We start from the raw sequence: 15,014 nt of genomic DNA, 5'->3' as shown, positions 1-15,014 counted from the left end.
ATGTATTACTGTACAGCAATAGTTCATATTTTTCTTCTTGCGAGACATTGAACGAACACCACGAGCTTATCACATTTGTCAATCGCTAACAATAACCGTTTTATCGCTCCATTGCCTGCCGAATTAGGATATTATAGCGGCCGCGCTTATTATGGTGATTATTGTGTCCGGAGTGTTAATAGTGTTCGACCGTATTCGCAGGGAGATGTATTTGCAGTATAACGCGTCAATGAGAGTCGTAAGTTCTCGTCTCGATACGATAATCGACCTCACAAATCAGCCGATCCCCAATTTCGATTAAGATAGTAAAGGTAATTTGAATGATATTAACACTGAGTCAACAATTATAATATCACTATTTATTTCCAACAACTTCTGAATACTACGAATTCTACGAATGTTGCGTGTGATAAATGTAGGAGTGTTTTTACTGAAGAGTAGATAGCAAGTATTTTATTTATACCGAAGAGTTGTTAGCAAGTGATGTTCGGTGACGGTGATGTCGAGAAGGAAAACTAGTGATGGGTGCTGGCTGCCCCCCCCCCACCAACGGTCGCTCGCGGGTGGAAGCGGCCTTCGAATATCGTACATGGGAAAACCCGCTTATCTCATGTTTGGCCATAATGAGTAATAACTCAAGGGAGCATCTCGACTTGAAGTATGCATTGTATCTTATGACGGCAATTAATGGTTCCTTGGGATTATTGCGTGTCCGAGCAAATATGTTTAAACAGCTAGTGATCATCTTGACCGAACAATGGATTAGAATATATGGTTGGATCACGGGACGTAACAAGTAGAGTGTCAAAAATTGTTAATAAAAAGACTTTCCTTTGCGTGATCCGTGAAACTGCACTCATTACCAGACAACCATTGTACATCCTCGTCAGGATGGTTCCAGCTATCCAAGTTGAACGTTTCAAACAAAACATACTCCGTTTTTGATGCCGTAAGACGCGCACGTTAAATCTCTTACCTTACATATGAAAACAATAATTTAGAACAGTTCATCATAGTCCTTGACTTCACTTATCTCCATACCTGTCTGGGATATCCTGACAACGAAACGTGCGTTCTGCACACTTTGTTTGATGGCAAATGCTACACACATTAGTTTCTTACCTTAGGCATAAAGACAGCCCCGTTCATTTTAACTCTGCACCTGTCTGGCGTATTCTGATAACGAAATGCGCGCAATACTCCATTTTTGACACCGAATGGTACGTAAGCTTCTGACATTAAGCATAAACAGATTGCCGCGGATTGCAATTATTTAAAATGGTTCATTGTAGCACTCGAGTTCGCACATCTCTGCACCTGTCTGAGATATCCTGACAACGAAACGCGCGTTCTGCACACCTTTTTTGACGTCAAATGCTGCACACATTTGTTTTTTACATTGGATTTATATCCAATGTACTTTGTTCATACAAAATGTCAGAGAAATGCAACTATCCGGAATACTTCATTGTAGCCTTGGGTTTCACACACCCCCGCAACTGTCTAGATTATGCTGATAACGAAACTCCCCTTCTACTCCGTTTTTGACGTCGAATGTTACACACATTGATCTCTTACTTTAGGTATGAACATAATATCTATTTGTCGCACAATAATTCATGGATCTTTACCAATTTGACAGTATCATTCATGACGCAATATCTTTCTCTCAGGTACAGAACGATTACATAGATGGTTACGAAGGTTTTTTTTTTTATTTATTTGTTGAAATTACAATCAATTCTCGCGTTGAGAATTTTCAGTAATTTTTCTGGCGTGGCGCAGTGACATGGCTGTTTATTTACAATAAGTTAATGCTTGTTATAGATAGGTATAATTCGTAGGTATTATAGGTAAGTGCATATGCTTAGTTTGGATAACTAAATGAATCTAGCTTTTAGGTCTAGCGGGTAGTGCCTCTTCAGCCTGCGAATCTGGTCCGTCGTGTCAAGTAGTCCAGTGATTAGGGGGTTTCGGTGTTTGTTGACTCTTTGGCTATATCTGTCGCTGTATTTTGCTATTTCCTCTTTGACTGTGGATATCTTGAGGTTGCGATGGATGGTTTCGTTGGTAACATACCAAGGTGCGTCTATTAAGGATCTTAGCGTTTTCGATTGGAATCGTTGTAGTATTTCGATGTTGAGGGTGACGGCCGCGGCGAACGCTCTGTGCGGCCTCCTGCCGCAGGCGGAGCAGGAGCGGGAGTCCGTCGACTCTACGAGGGGGTGATCCGGTCCCGAGTACTGTACGGGGCCCCGGTGTGGGCGGAAGACCTGGCGGCGAGCCGGCGCAGCCTGATCGCGCTGAGGAGACTGCATAGGACAACGGCCATTCGCATCACCAGGGGGTACAGGACGACGTCGTACGTGTAACGTCAATTCACATCAGAGACCAGGCCACACACCACGGACAGGATGGCACCCAGATGTCTGCATGTCTTTGGCGCGCACCCTCAATAGTCTTAAGTGCCCACCAGGGGCCTTGGCATTTTTATAGTTAAGGTCGTTCGGACCAAGCGAGTATTTCCTGTCGTAAATTCCGTCCCTTGTCCTTAGATACCCCCACCCCTAGCTTTCCTCAGACACAGTATCGTCAGTAAAACTTCACTTATTCTGTATCCTTAGAATAGTCAACATATCTATATCGGTCTCTACCCTTATAAGTCGCGTACTTAATGTATTGTTGTAACTAAGTCTTACACAACGTGGTTGGAGTGAATTGTGATTTATGTTAATTCAGTGCGTGTTACATTGTGATTGCTGAATTCATAATAAAGGTTGATTAAAACAAAGTTAATAGTTGTGTTACGACTCAACTATATTTTATTTTCACCAACCAACCCTAAAAATTTACGTGACATACGCGTCGGCGACCGTGCTGGCGGCGTCGCCCCCGTTCGAGATGCAGGCCCTGGCGCTCCGACGGGTGTACGAACACCTGAGGGGCTCGAGCTCGGACGGGCCGCTATCCCCGAACTCCCGGGAGGAGGCCAAGCTGGAGATCTGGGAGCGATGGCGCTCTCGACTGCTGGAAGAGGACGCCGCGCGGCCGCACCGAGCCGTTCGCGCCGTGCTTCCCAACTGGGACGCCTGGAGAGAGCGAGGCGGGATACCGCTGACATTCCGGGTGACACAATTGCTCACCGGGCACGGAGTGTTCGGCGAGTACCTGCTGAGGATCCGCAGAGAGGTGACGTCCACCTGTCACCATTGCGAGGAAGAGGAGGACACGGCGCAACACACGCTGGAGTTTTGCCCGGCGTGGGCGGAACAGCGACGCGTCCTGCAGCTCAAGATCGGCGAGAGGTTGGCCCCGGAAGCGTTGGTGGAGGCCATGCTCAGAGGGCGTCGGGAGTTCGCCGCCGTTCGCACTTTCTGCGAGCAGGTGATACTTGCGAAGGAGCGGGCGGAAAGAAACAGGGTGAGAACGCGGCATCCTTCGAGGACGACGCAACAACAACATCGGAAGAACACCACGCGCCAGAGAGGCGCGACGCCGCCACCGGCGCCGCCGCAGCCACCGTAGGAGCGTGATGAACCAGGAAGAGGCGTTAGGAGGTGTGGTCCCCCCCTAACGGCCCACGGAAGCCTCCCTTCAATAACGACAGGGAGATAGACGCCCGGGGGTAACCGGTAGTAATTCGGGAGAGATCCCGGGTGCATCTCGACTCAGGCGTCAGGACAGACGACCGTCGGTAAGAGTCCGACAATACCCGCTAGCAGGTGTCCATGAGGATTTCTCCACGTTAAAAAAAAAAAAAAAGGATTTCGATGTTGGAGTTACTTGCTGTTCCCCATAGTTGGATTCCGTAGGTCCAGACAGGTTTTATTGCGGTCTTGTAGAGGGTAATTTTATTCTGTATGTTTAGTTTGGAGCGTCGGCCCGTGAGCCAATAGAGTTTTTTTAGTTTGTCCTTTAGTTGCTTCGTTTTATCTGAGATGTGTTTCTTCCACGTTAGTCTCCTGTCCAGGGTCATACCCAGGTATCTGACTGAGTCCTTGCTAGGAATTGTTGTGTTGTTGATGGTGACCTGGGGGCAGGTTTGTTTTCGGAGCGTGAAGGTTACATGTGAGGTTTTCTTTTCGTTAACTTTGAAGCCCCATTTATGAAACCACTTTTCCATGGAGTCGAGACTTCGCTGGAGAGTGGATGAGGCTATTACCGGGTCTGCGTGGGTAGCTAGTAGCGCTGTGTCGTCAGCAAATGTTGCTATTGTTATCTCGTTTGATATAGATAGGTCGGCAGTGTAGATGGAGTATAGTAGGGGTCCGAGGACACTACCTTGGGGTATGCCGGAAATGTTGCGGAAGTGGCGTCTAGGCATTTAACCATGAATTGTCTATTGATTAGGTAGGATTTTAGGATGGAGTAGTAGGGGTGAGGTAGGATCTTTTTAAGCTTGTATAGTAGCCCTTCATGCCATACTTTGTCGAATGCCTGTTGGATGTCTAGGAAAACCGCTGAGCAATATTTTTTCTTTTCGAGTGTTTGGCTGATCGTATGGGTTATGCGGTGGATTTGCTCTACTGTTGAATGTTGTTTTCGGAAGCCGAATTGGTGATCTGGGAGTGTTTTCAAGTTCTCTAGGAGTGGAAGGAGTCGATTCGTGAGCATCTTCTCGAATAGTTTAGACAGGGTAGGTAAAAGACTGACTGGGCGATAGGAGCTGGTTTCGTATATCGGTTTACCGGGTTTAGGGATGAGGGTAATCAATGAGATTTTCCAGGCTTTAGGATAGTGTTCCAGGCGAAGGATAGCATTAAAAATCGATGTGATGAGTGCTATCCCTTTTATGGGAAGTTCCTTGATTGCTTTATTGCCTATTAGGTCGTGTCCTGCTGCTTTCTTGGGGTTTAGGCGACTGATTGTTTCTATAGTCTCTGCAGAGGTGAAGGGTTCGATAGGAGGGGACATTTGGAAGGGAGTGTGCAAGTATTCAGTAACGTCCGCGGCGGCTTTGGGGGAATGGGGTTTGAATACTTTAAACAAGTATTTAGCAAACAGGTCGGCTTTTTCTATAGGGCTACGCGCCCATCCACCTTGCGGACGGCGGATTGGAGGGATTATTTGAGGGGGGCGCGTGAGTTTCCTGGAGGCCTTCCATAGTGAGTAGTTGGAGTCAGCTGTAGGGGATAAACTGGCGAGATATTTTTGGAAACAGTCGTTTTTGTAATTTTTTATGGTTTTGGATAGCTTCCTAGTTGCGTTGTTTAGTTTGCGTTTGGCATGTTTGCGTGTTCTATGGGTCTGCCATACTCTTCTTAGTCTACGTTTTTCTGCTATTTTTTTAAATATGTATTGGGGATATTCTTGTTTGCTGATGGACGTCTTTGTCGGTGTGGAGAGGTGGATGGCGTTTATTATGCTCGTGTTTAAGTATTCCGTGGCTGCTTCGATTTCTTCCTTAGTTTTTAGTGAAGTTAAGGCTGAAGTTGAGTGTGTAAAGACTTCTCTAAAGAGCTGCCAGTTGGTGTGTTGGTTGTGAATGGAGCCATTAGGTGTATTCTCGATAATTGTTGAACTGACTGTTTGCTATCACGGGAGAATGATCAGAGGAGAGATCAGCCGAAGAGTTGATCTGGACGTGTCTTGATGAGATATTTTTAGTTACGAAGAAGTCGAGAAGGTCGGGTATTTTGTTGGTGTCAGTGGGCCAGTATGTGGGTTCGTATGTGGTGAGGTAGTTGAGGTTGTTGTTTATTATGCTGTTTAGGAGGTTTTTGCCTCTTGCTGTAACCAGTCTGCTGCCCCATTGGATGTGCTTGGCGTTATAGTCTCCTCCAGCTATGAATCTATTGCACAGGGTGTCCAGGAAGTTATCAAAGTCTTCTTTGGCGATGGAGTGTCTGGGAGGACAGTATACCGTTGAAGTGGTGATTGTACCATGACAGTCTTCTATTGCTACGTTTGTTGCTTGGAGGTAGTCTTTCTGGAATGATGGAATTTCGTAGTGCTTAATACTTGTTTTGATTATGATTCCGGTGCCACCGTGGGCCTTTCCGCTGGGGTGTTGGGTATGGTAGAATTTGTAACCATTTATTTTTAGATAGTTTTTGTCGGTGAAGTGGGTTTACGATACGAGCATTACGTCGATTTGATGGTGTTTTAGGAAGAGTTCTAGTTCAAGTTTGTGTTGCGCTAGACCGTTGGCGTTCCAAAGAGCTATACGCCTTGGTTTTATTTTGCGTCGGGGCGTATTAATTTTTCCACGATGAGTGTTAGTAGCGATAGCAAGTTATTTATTTGCTCTGTTTGTTTCTCTATTAGCTTTTCAAGCCTAGAGAAGTTGTCTGTGTTAGGTTGGTTGGGGACACTGTTTTGGGGAAGATTCCTTTGGCTGTTCGGGTTATTTTGGATGCCTTGTACTGCTTGAGCATAGGAGGTTGAGGTGGCGATGAATTTAGTAGGACTGGGTGTTTAGTTGGTTGAGGGGATTGGGGTAGTCGAGAATTTCAGCGGGCTGGGTGTTTGGTTGGATACCTCTTTCGCTCTGAGCTTAGGGTACCTGTTCGTGTATAGTATTTTATAGGCTGAGCAGCCTTTGTAATTGGCAGGATGGTCCCCTTGACAGTGGATGCATGTCGCTGCGGTTTCCGGTGATTTGGCGCACTGGTCAGTGGAGTGAGTGCCTGCGCATTTAACGCAGCGGAAAGTATGGTTGCAGTATTTCTGCGTATAACCGTACCTTTGGCACCTTTTGCATTGCACTATTTCTTTTTTCACAATCGGTGGTTCGAACTTTACTATCGCGTTCATTAGGCGACTAATGTTGTAGATTTCCTTATTGTTCGGCTTTTGTTTTATGTCTAGGAAGAATAAGGATAACGGGTCTTTCGAGACTCTATGCCTTATATTACTTACGTTGATGACTTCGTGGCCGAGTTTTGATAGTTCGTATTTGAGTTCGTCTATGTCTGCTGAGTGGTGGATGTTGCGTAGAACCACTCGAAAAGGTCTTTCTTGTTTGAGTTGGTAGATGTGGAAGTTGGCGTTCAGGGTCCTGAGTACCTTGGTGAGTTTTCTGTAAGCTTCTGGGTTCGTCGGCAGTATTTTTACTTTATTGTTACTTATCTTAAGGTTATAATCCTCCTTGGAGATATCTCTCTCTAGGGACTTGATCATTGTCTGTATGTCGATGACGTCGTCCACAAATATTGGTGGGGGAGGGGGGATTCTCTGTGAGTGTTGGTTTGGTGGCGGTTCTACGATTTCCATGGCGTCGTTTGAGGATTCCAATACGGCGAACCTGTTGTGAGTGTTTATTTGTATTGTTGTTTCTATTTTCCGTTTCTTGGTAGTATTAGCGTCGTTGGTGCGAAGAGTTCTGCTACACTTCTGCGACGGGGGAGGTAGCGCGGGGTAGCTGCGAGTCTGCTCCGGAGAGCCTGGTCGCGATTGCTGGGCCATCATCGAGCTAGTTAATTCGGAATGAATAACTAGTCGTGAGGCTATGAGGCTAGTATTCGGGTTGGGGTTAGGTGCGTGGGATTTTCTTCTCCCTAAAGGGTAGGGGACACTTGGCTGTGTTCACTTTCGACGGTTGGGCGACACGTGTTGTTCTTGGACCACGCTGGGTACCAGAGACACGCCTGCACCCTTCGGCACTCCACAGCGAACTGGTTACGAAGGTTATGTAATAAGTTGTAGGTTATAGCCTAGGTATATCTATTTTATAGTAACTAAAACACATATGTCCCATAATGTCCCTATCATGTCCCATGATATTCCTGCGATATCCTATGATGTCCCATGATGAGTTATTAGTCTAGATCAAATCACTCATAGATTTCAAAAGAAAATTTGTATGGTCTAGAATCTAGAATGTGTTGTGTTAACATAGATCTTAAATTAGCATCGCTTTGCAATGATTAATGAACAAATACAAAAACTATGTAGAATGCGCGGGGTAAGGGCAGTTCCACTTGGACTGAGATTTAGTCAGATAAGTTCTACTTGTACTGTGGACAAGTACGTTGAGTCACACCAGAACCGTGGATCAAATCGCATTCCTCATCCCGTTGACCGTGGATTCGTTATCGAATCTAAATTCATTGTCACCAACATTTCGATTATCTCATCGCCGGTATTACTTGTTAAACTCTGTAGTAATTACATTTGTATCAGTAAGATATCATCTATAGTACATAACAACGATGGCCAATTCACGGGCAGATCTATTATACGCACCTAACTGTAATGATAACCCGTCATATATATGTCGGAGATGAAAGGACATCGAAGCCTTCCCTCTGTAACTTCGGGAAAACCCCTTAACACCGTAATCTAGATTCTACCATAGGCGTAATTAAACAATTGTCGCCATTCAATCCGATTGTATTTGTTCGAGATTTGTGATAATGGGCTTGGGCTCGAGGCGACAACCAGTCGCCGAACGTAGCCGCGATCAGGGGGCGAACGTTTTTACCTAAGAGAGGTATGGAGTAATTCTATAGCTCTCCTTAAAAGAAATAGTTGTAGCGGCACGCGACAGTAAACATTTCAACGGTTTCTGTCCCGTGGCTCGCCACACGCAGACCCTATCGGGTATGATGGTTACCAGATGCCGACGCATCTCCACAGTACATGTTCAGCTAGCCTAAGGGCCGTTATAAATATTAAGATTTAGTTATCTAAAGTCCTCCGAACAAACAAACAGTCTTTGCCCAACTACGAGAAGATAGGGGAGATCTATTTTTTTAACGAACGACGCTTCCCGTTAGCAACTTTCCCTCAAGGAGGGCCAGCATCTTTTTCTAACCACCAACATGGAAATTCACCAATTAACAGCAACGTCAATTTCTCTCACTTTTCCGAACGAAAGCTATCCGATGATCTCGTGCCCTTAGACACACCCCATTATAGTTTTTCCTCTGCAGCATCACCGTGCCGGAGAGACACTCTCTCGTACGATCTCATCGACGATTTAAGTAACGTTCTACGAGCAGTGATTATTCCACGTTTTAATATAAAGTCCAACTCAGAATTTGACGGAAAGTCAATTCGCTGTCCCGTTGACCGCGGATTCGTTATCGAATCTAGGATCATTGTCATTAGCTCCTCGAGTATCTAATTACCACGGTTACTTGTCAAATTCTGCAATAATCGTATTTGGACTGTAATCTTTGCAAACAATTAAAATAAAATAGTTGAATTAAAATAAAAACAGTTACAATAAAATATCATATTTGTTTTCTATATAATATAGAGTAATAACTAACATACCTCTGCAAAGGTAGTTCGCTTACATTCTTACTACTTTTTGAACAAGTTAGCATTATTACATCTTCATCTTCATTTACAAATAATTGTTTATCTTTTGTTTCATCTTCTATATTCAAATTCATTCTCTCATTATGTTTATTTTGTGAAACATATATATTTGGAGAAGTAGGTAATAGTTCGTTCAGATTGCAAGTCAAGGTGAGCGAAATTAAACAACTCCGAACACCTTCTGAATGATTTGTCTCTAAACTTAATGCACAAGGTTTTGAAAGTTCATTTGGATCTTTTATGGCATTGTTGTTACAGTTGACATTATTGCACATTGTAGTATCAAATGTAACTATCGGTATCTTATGAACATTTAAAGGAGACTTATTACTATTATTTTCATTTACAAGTTTGGAAAGACTTAAACAGTCCTTGTTATCTGGTTCATTTTCTATAAGAATATTATCTGAGTTACCATTCCAATAATCTTGTGTGTTAAAATATTTTGCCAAGTTTTTTACTTCTAGTACTATTGACAGCGTCATCATACTGTAAGTATAGTCATCTATTTGAAAATTAATGCATGCATTAATCATGCATCGTAATCGTATCAATTTTAAACAAAATGTAATATCTTACTATATATTGAAACATTAAATCCTGATTCTATGAATCTGAAAAATAAATTTTTATCATCTTTCATAGCAGCAATGCAAAGTGGTGTAACATCATCATTTAGAGAATTCAATAGTGCTGATGGACATGCTTCATATATAGTTTCAAACATATCTTTAATTATTGCAGCTGCCAATCCAAAAACATGCCTACAAACCAACGGAAATAACGTATTTACTGATATAACAATATTATATATGTCGGAGATGAAAGAACACCGGAGCCCTTGGAATTTTGGATAATCCCGCAACATTGTAACCTAGAGTCTACTATAGCTGTAATTGGACAATTGTAGTTATTCAATCCGATTGTAATTGTTCGAGAGTTGTGATAATGAGCTTGGGCTCGAGGCGACAGTCAGTCGCCGAACGTAGCCGCGCTCACGGGATGAACGCTTTGTCTAACAAAGGCATGGAATAATTTGTGGCGGCACGGGACACGGAACTTTTCAACGGCCCCGGATGCAAAGCGCGACGCCGCCAAAGCGCAACACCGACGTGCCCAATGTACCATCGATATCTTCACACTCTTTCCGCCGAATTCTCGGAAGAGCATACACGTGCCAGCACTGGCGGCACATCTAATGAATGCACGCTAGTGGGGGATATCGATGGGCTACGAAGGGAAGAATCTGCGCGATCCGAAACAAAAGGGCAGGCAGTCTGCCTTACGCCATTAAATGTGTAACTCCTCGGTACTATTTGCATAGCAACGCGTCGAATGATCTCTCGGTGTCTATCGTTATTTGTTAGTTGTTACCAGTTGTCTGTTAAGTGTAATTGTTAATTGTTAATTGTTAACTCTGATTGTTGATTAGTTCTAAATAAACTATTGTTCGTTAAAAACACCAAGAGTAGTTCCTTACACACCTATCACTATACCACCTCAAACTGGTGACCCCGACGTGATTTAACGTGATATTTAGTGAAAGAGGTGACCGTGATAGTGCTATTGTTTTTAACCACCGATTTTGAGTGCACCGCGACGATGGAAAATAATACACAGGGAACCATAGCCAGCCAGGTGATCAGCATGTCTCCACTGCTGCCCACGAACACGGCGGCATGGTTTGCCCTTCTGGAGGGACAATTCGAGGCAGCGCGAATTACGGAAGACACCATTAAGTACGTGACGCTGGCAAAATGCCTCAACGGTCAACAGCTCCAGGACATCGAAGACCTGATGACGAACCCTCCAGACATCGGACGCTACGAGAAATTAAAACACGCGCTCATTCGCAAATTATCCGATACGGACGCGACCCGGATAAAGAAGTTGGTGGAAAGCGAGGAGATGGGAGATAGAAAGCCATCCCAGTTTTATCAACATTTAAAAAAAACTCTCCAGCCCCTCCACGCCCGATGATTTTACCCTCACGCTGTGGAGGAACCGATTACCCGCCCGCATCAGGCGTATCCTCGCGGCAGTCGACGATTCGGACCCAGAAAGGTTATTGCGGCAGGCGGACCTGATCGCTGAAGAATTCACGGAGGATTTTCAGCGCACCGCCCGAGTAACGGCAGTAATGGACCCACCAGCGCAAAACGCTGGAGTATACGAACCAATGGCCGCCGCAATCAACGTGTTGAGCGAGCGAATATCACAGTTGCAGGCACAGATGAACGCGTTGAGCATCATTAATCATCGTCGACCACGATCACGATCACGCTCGCGTTCGCGATACCACAATCTGTGTTTCTATCATGCAAAGTTCGGAGAACGCGCGAGGAGCTGTCGTTTCCCATGCACGTGGAAGTCGGGAAACGAGACCAGCCGTCCGTAGACGCGGCAGACGACGACGGCCTGAGATCCCGCCGCATCTTCGTTACGGACAAGGGAACGAAGATCTCTTTCCTCGTAGACACCGGCGCCGACATCAGCGTATACCCCCGCAGTAAAATCCATAGGCACGTCAAGAAAAACGCGTACGAACTATTTGCGGCCAACGGGACGCGCATCGCAACGTATGGTACCACTGCGATTGACCTTAACCTGTCCCTAAGACGAGCCTTCAAGTGTAACTTTGTAATTGCTGACGTTCAAACGCCTATCATAGGCGTAGATTTTTTAAGCCATTATGGGTTGTTCGTGGACCCGCGAAACAAACGACTCCTCGACACGACAACCCAATTATCATCAAGGGGATATGCTGCCACGACGGAAGAAATATCCAACAAAACCGTAATCGGCGAATCGGTCTACCATCGACTTTTGGCGAAGTTTCCGGATCTAACTCGTCCACCGGCCTTCGGACTAGAGAAAATCCAACACAGTGTGGTACACCATATTGAAACCATACCCGGGCCACCCGTCTACAGTAAACCTCGACGTCTCGCACCGGATCGTCTCAAGCAAGTCAAGGTGGATTTTGCAGCAATGATCGAGCAAGGAGTGATGCGGCCATCGAAGAGTCCATGGGCATCACCCCTGCATGTCGTCCCAAAGAAGGACGGAAGTCTACGACCATGCGGTGACTATCGTGCGTTGAACGCTCGCACCATATCCGACAGGTACTCCCCACCACACATCGAAGATTTCGCGCAACATCTGTACGGTAAGCGTGTCTACTCAAAAATCGACCTTGTCCGCGCTTACCACCAAATCCCGATCGCGCCAGAAGACGTTAAGAAAACCGCGATCACGACACCTTTCGGACTTTTCGAAGCAACCAACATGATGTTTGGGCTTCGAAACACCGCGCAAACGTGTCAAAGATTCGTTGACGAAATTACCCGTGGTCTGGACTTCGTGTTCGCTTACATAGATGATTTCTTAATCGCATCCGAAACCGAAGAACAAGATCGCGAACACCTTCGGATTTTGTTTGAACGCTTAAACGAGTATGGCGTAGTCATCAACCCAGTAAAGTGCGAATTCGGTGTGAACGAAATCACATTCTCGGGACACACCGTAAACGCCGACGGGATAAAGCCGCTAGCCGAACGCGTTGACGCTATTGTAGAAGTACCGCTCCCCGGGACCGTTAAAGCACTACGCAGGTACCTCGGTATGATTAATTTCTACCGACGTTTCATACCGGGGGCCGCAAAAATTTTTCAACCCCTAAACGACCTATTAAAAGGAGGAAGAAAGGGCAACGCGCCCATCAAATGGACAGAGCAATCCGAAGCTAGCTTCCGCGAGTCGAAACGCGCCCTCGCTAACGCCACGATGTTAGCGCATCCGATACCTGGCGCACCTGTTAGCCTCGCGGTAGACGCATCCGACTATGCAATAGGAGCGGTCCTCCAGCAACGCGTCAACGACTCTTGGCAGCCGTTAGATTTCCTTACCAAACCGTTGAACTCCGCGCAGCGAAAGTACAGCGCGTACGACCGCGAATTACTCGCTATGTACACAGCGGTAAAGCGATTTCGACACGCCATAGAAGGGAGAAATTTTATAATTTACACCGATCATAAACCCCTTACATATGCGTTCAACCAAGATCCTGATAAGTGTTCGCCGCGACAATTCCGGCAACTAGATTACATCGGACAATTCACCACCGACATAAGATATATCAGGGGGTTAGACAATAACGTTGCCGACGCTCTGTCACGCATCGAAGCGATAGGAAAGTCTGTGGACCATCGAGCTCTCGCCGCCGCGCAAGAAGCCGACAAAGAACTAAGCAACATCGTCAACTCCGGTACATCCGCGCTACGGTTAAAGAAAATACGTTTCCCCGATCACGACGTAGAAATATATTGCGACGTACCGGGTGACTTTGTACGACCGTACGTACCGAAATCCTTGCGGCGCGATGTATTTAATTCGCTCCATGGACTTTCCCATCCAGGGATACGTGCCACTCAAAACCTGGTGACGACGCGTTTCGTCTGGTCGTCCATAAACAAGGACGCCCGAAATTGGACACGACAATATATCCCGTGTCAACAATGTAAAGTCACCAAGCACGTATCCTCACCCGTCGGAACATTCGGAGAATTAGCGGGCCGTTTCGAACACTTACACATAGACATTATCGTGATGCCATATTCAAAAGGCTACCGATATTGTCTAACGTGTATCGACCGTTTTTCGCGTTGGCCCGAAGCCATTCCCATCGCCGACATGGAGGCGGCAACCGTCGCTTCGGCTCTCCTTTCCACGTGGATATCTCGTTTCGGCGTGCCTTTAAAAATAACGACCGATCAAGGACGCCAGTTCGAGTCGAACCTATTTAACGAACTATGCCGGTTGCTCGGCATCGGACATTTGCGCACGACAGCCTATCACCCCGCGTCCAACGGGATGGTAGAGCGCCTGCACCAACAACTAAAAGCAGCAATCAAATGCCACGATACGAGCAACTGGGTGGATATCTTGCCGATAGTTCTATTAGGCATACGAACAGCTATTAAAGAGGACCTAAACGCGACGGCAGCCGAAATGGTTTATGGCACCGGCATACGATTGCCGGCAGAATTTTTTGTACCGACTAAACAACAGGCCAATTCGGAATTCGCAAGTCGCCTAAAAGACCGAATAGGAAAAATCAGGCCTCATCCAATTACGCGACACGGCGAAAAGAGAACCTTCGTGTTCCGCGACCTCGAAACATCACCTTATGTATTTCTGCGTCGCGACGCCATCGGAGACCCCTTACAACCACCCTACGACGGGCCGTATCAGGTTATAGAGCGAGGAAAAAAGACCTTCACTATTAAAATAAATAATAAAAACGTAATAGTGTCCATAGACCGATTGAAACCCGCATTTCTATTTAACGATAATATTGAACACCATAGCACGGAAAAGCGCAATGTAACAATACCGCCTGGTGCCCGAAACGAACAAAGCGAAGGGGACTCAAGAGTTCATCACACCACACGCGCGGGCAGGAGAGTTCGATTTCCTGATTGGTTTCAGGCGGGTCTCGGATAGGCGTTAGGGGCCGGCGAACGTGCACCCTTGCCTGTAACATTTATATATTTTTCATTTATATAGCGTTATCACTGGTAAGGGGGTACTGTGGCGGCACGGGTCACGGAACTTCTCAACGGCTCCGGATGCAAAGCGCGACGCCGCCAAAGCGCAACACCGACGTGCCCAATGTACCATCGATATCTTCACACTCTTTCCGCCAAATTCTCGGAAGAGCATACACGTGCCAGCACTGGCGG

General features: G+C 45.9%; 1 protein-coding gene across 1 annotated transcript; it reads right to left on the bottom strand.

Moving 5' to 3' along the window:
- Nucleotides 1-7,648: 7,648 nt before the first annotated feature.
- Nucleotides 7,649-11,006, bottom strand: LOC117158175 (uncharacterized). The gene is made up of 4 exons (XM_076624464.1): nucleotides 10,777-11,006; nucleotides 9,850-10,034; nucleotides 9,223-9,775; nucleotides 7,649-7,679 (listed from the first exon to the last, which is right to left on the bottom strand). Exons 1-4 carry the CDS (start codon nucleotides 11,004-11,006, stop codon nucleotides 7,649-7,651), a joined length of 999 nt encoding a protein of 332 aa, XP_076480579.1.
- Between the last annotated feature and the right edge of the window lie 4,008 nt (nucleotides 11,007-15,014).

The sequence above is a fragment of the Bombus vancouverensis genome, chromosome 14, assembly GCF_051014615.1.
Source record: "Bombus vancouverensis nearcticus chromosome 14, iyBomVanc1_principal, whole genome shotgun sequence".
Taxonomy (NCBI): domain Eukaryota; kingdom Metazoa; phylum Arthropoda; class Insecta; order Hymenoptera; family Apidae; genus Bombus; species Bombus vancouverensis.
The sequence above is the reverse complement of the archived record's forward strand: the minus strand, read 5'-3'. Positions and strand labels throughout refer to the sequence as shown.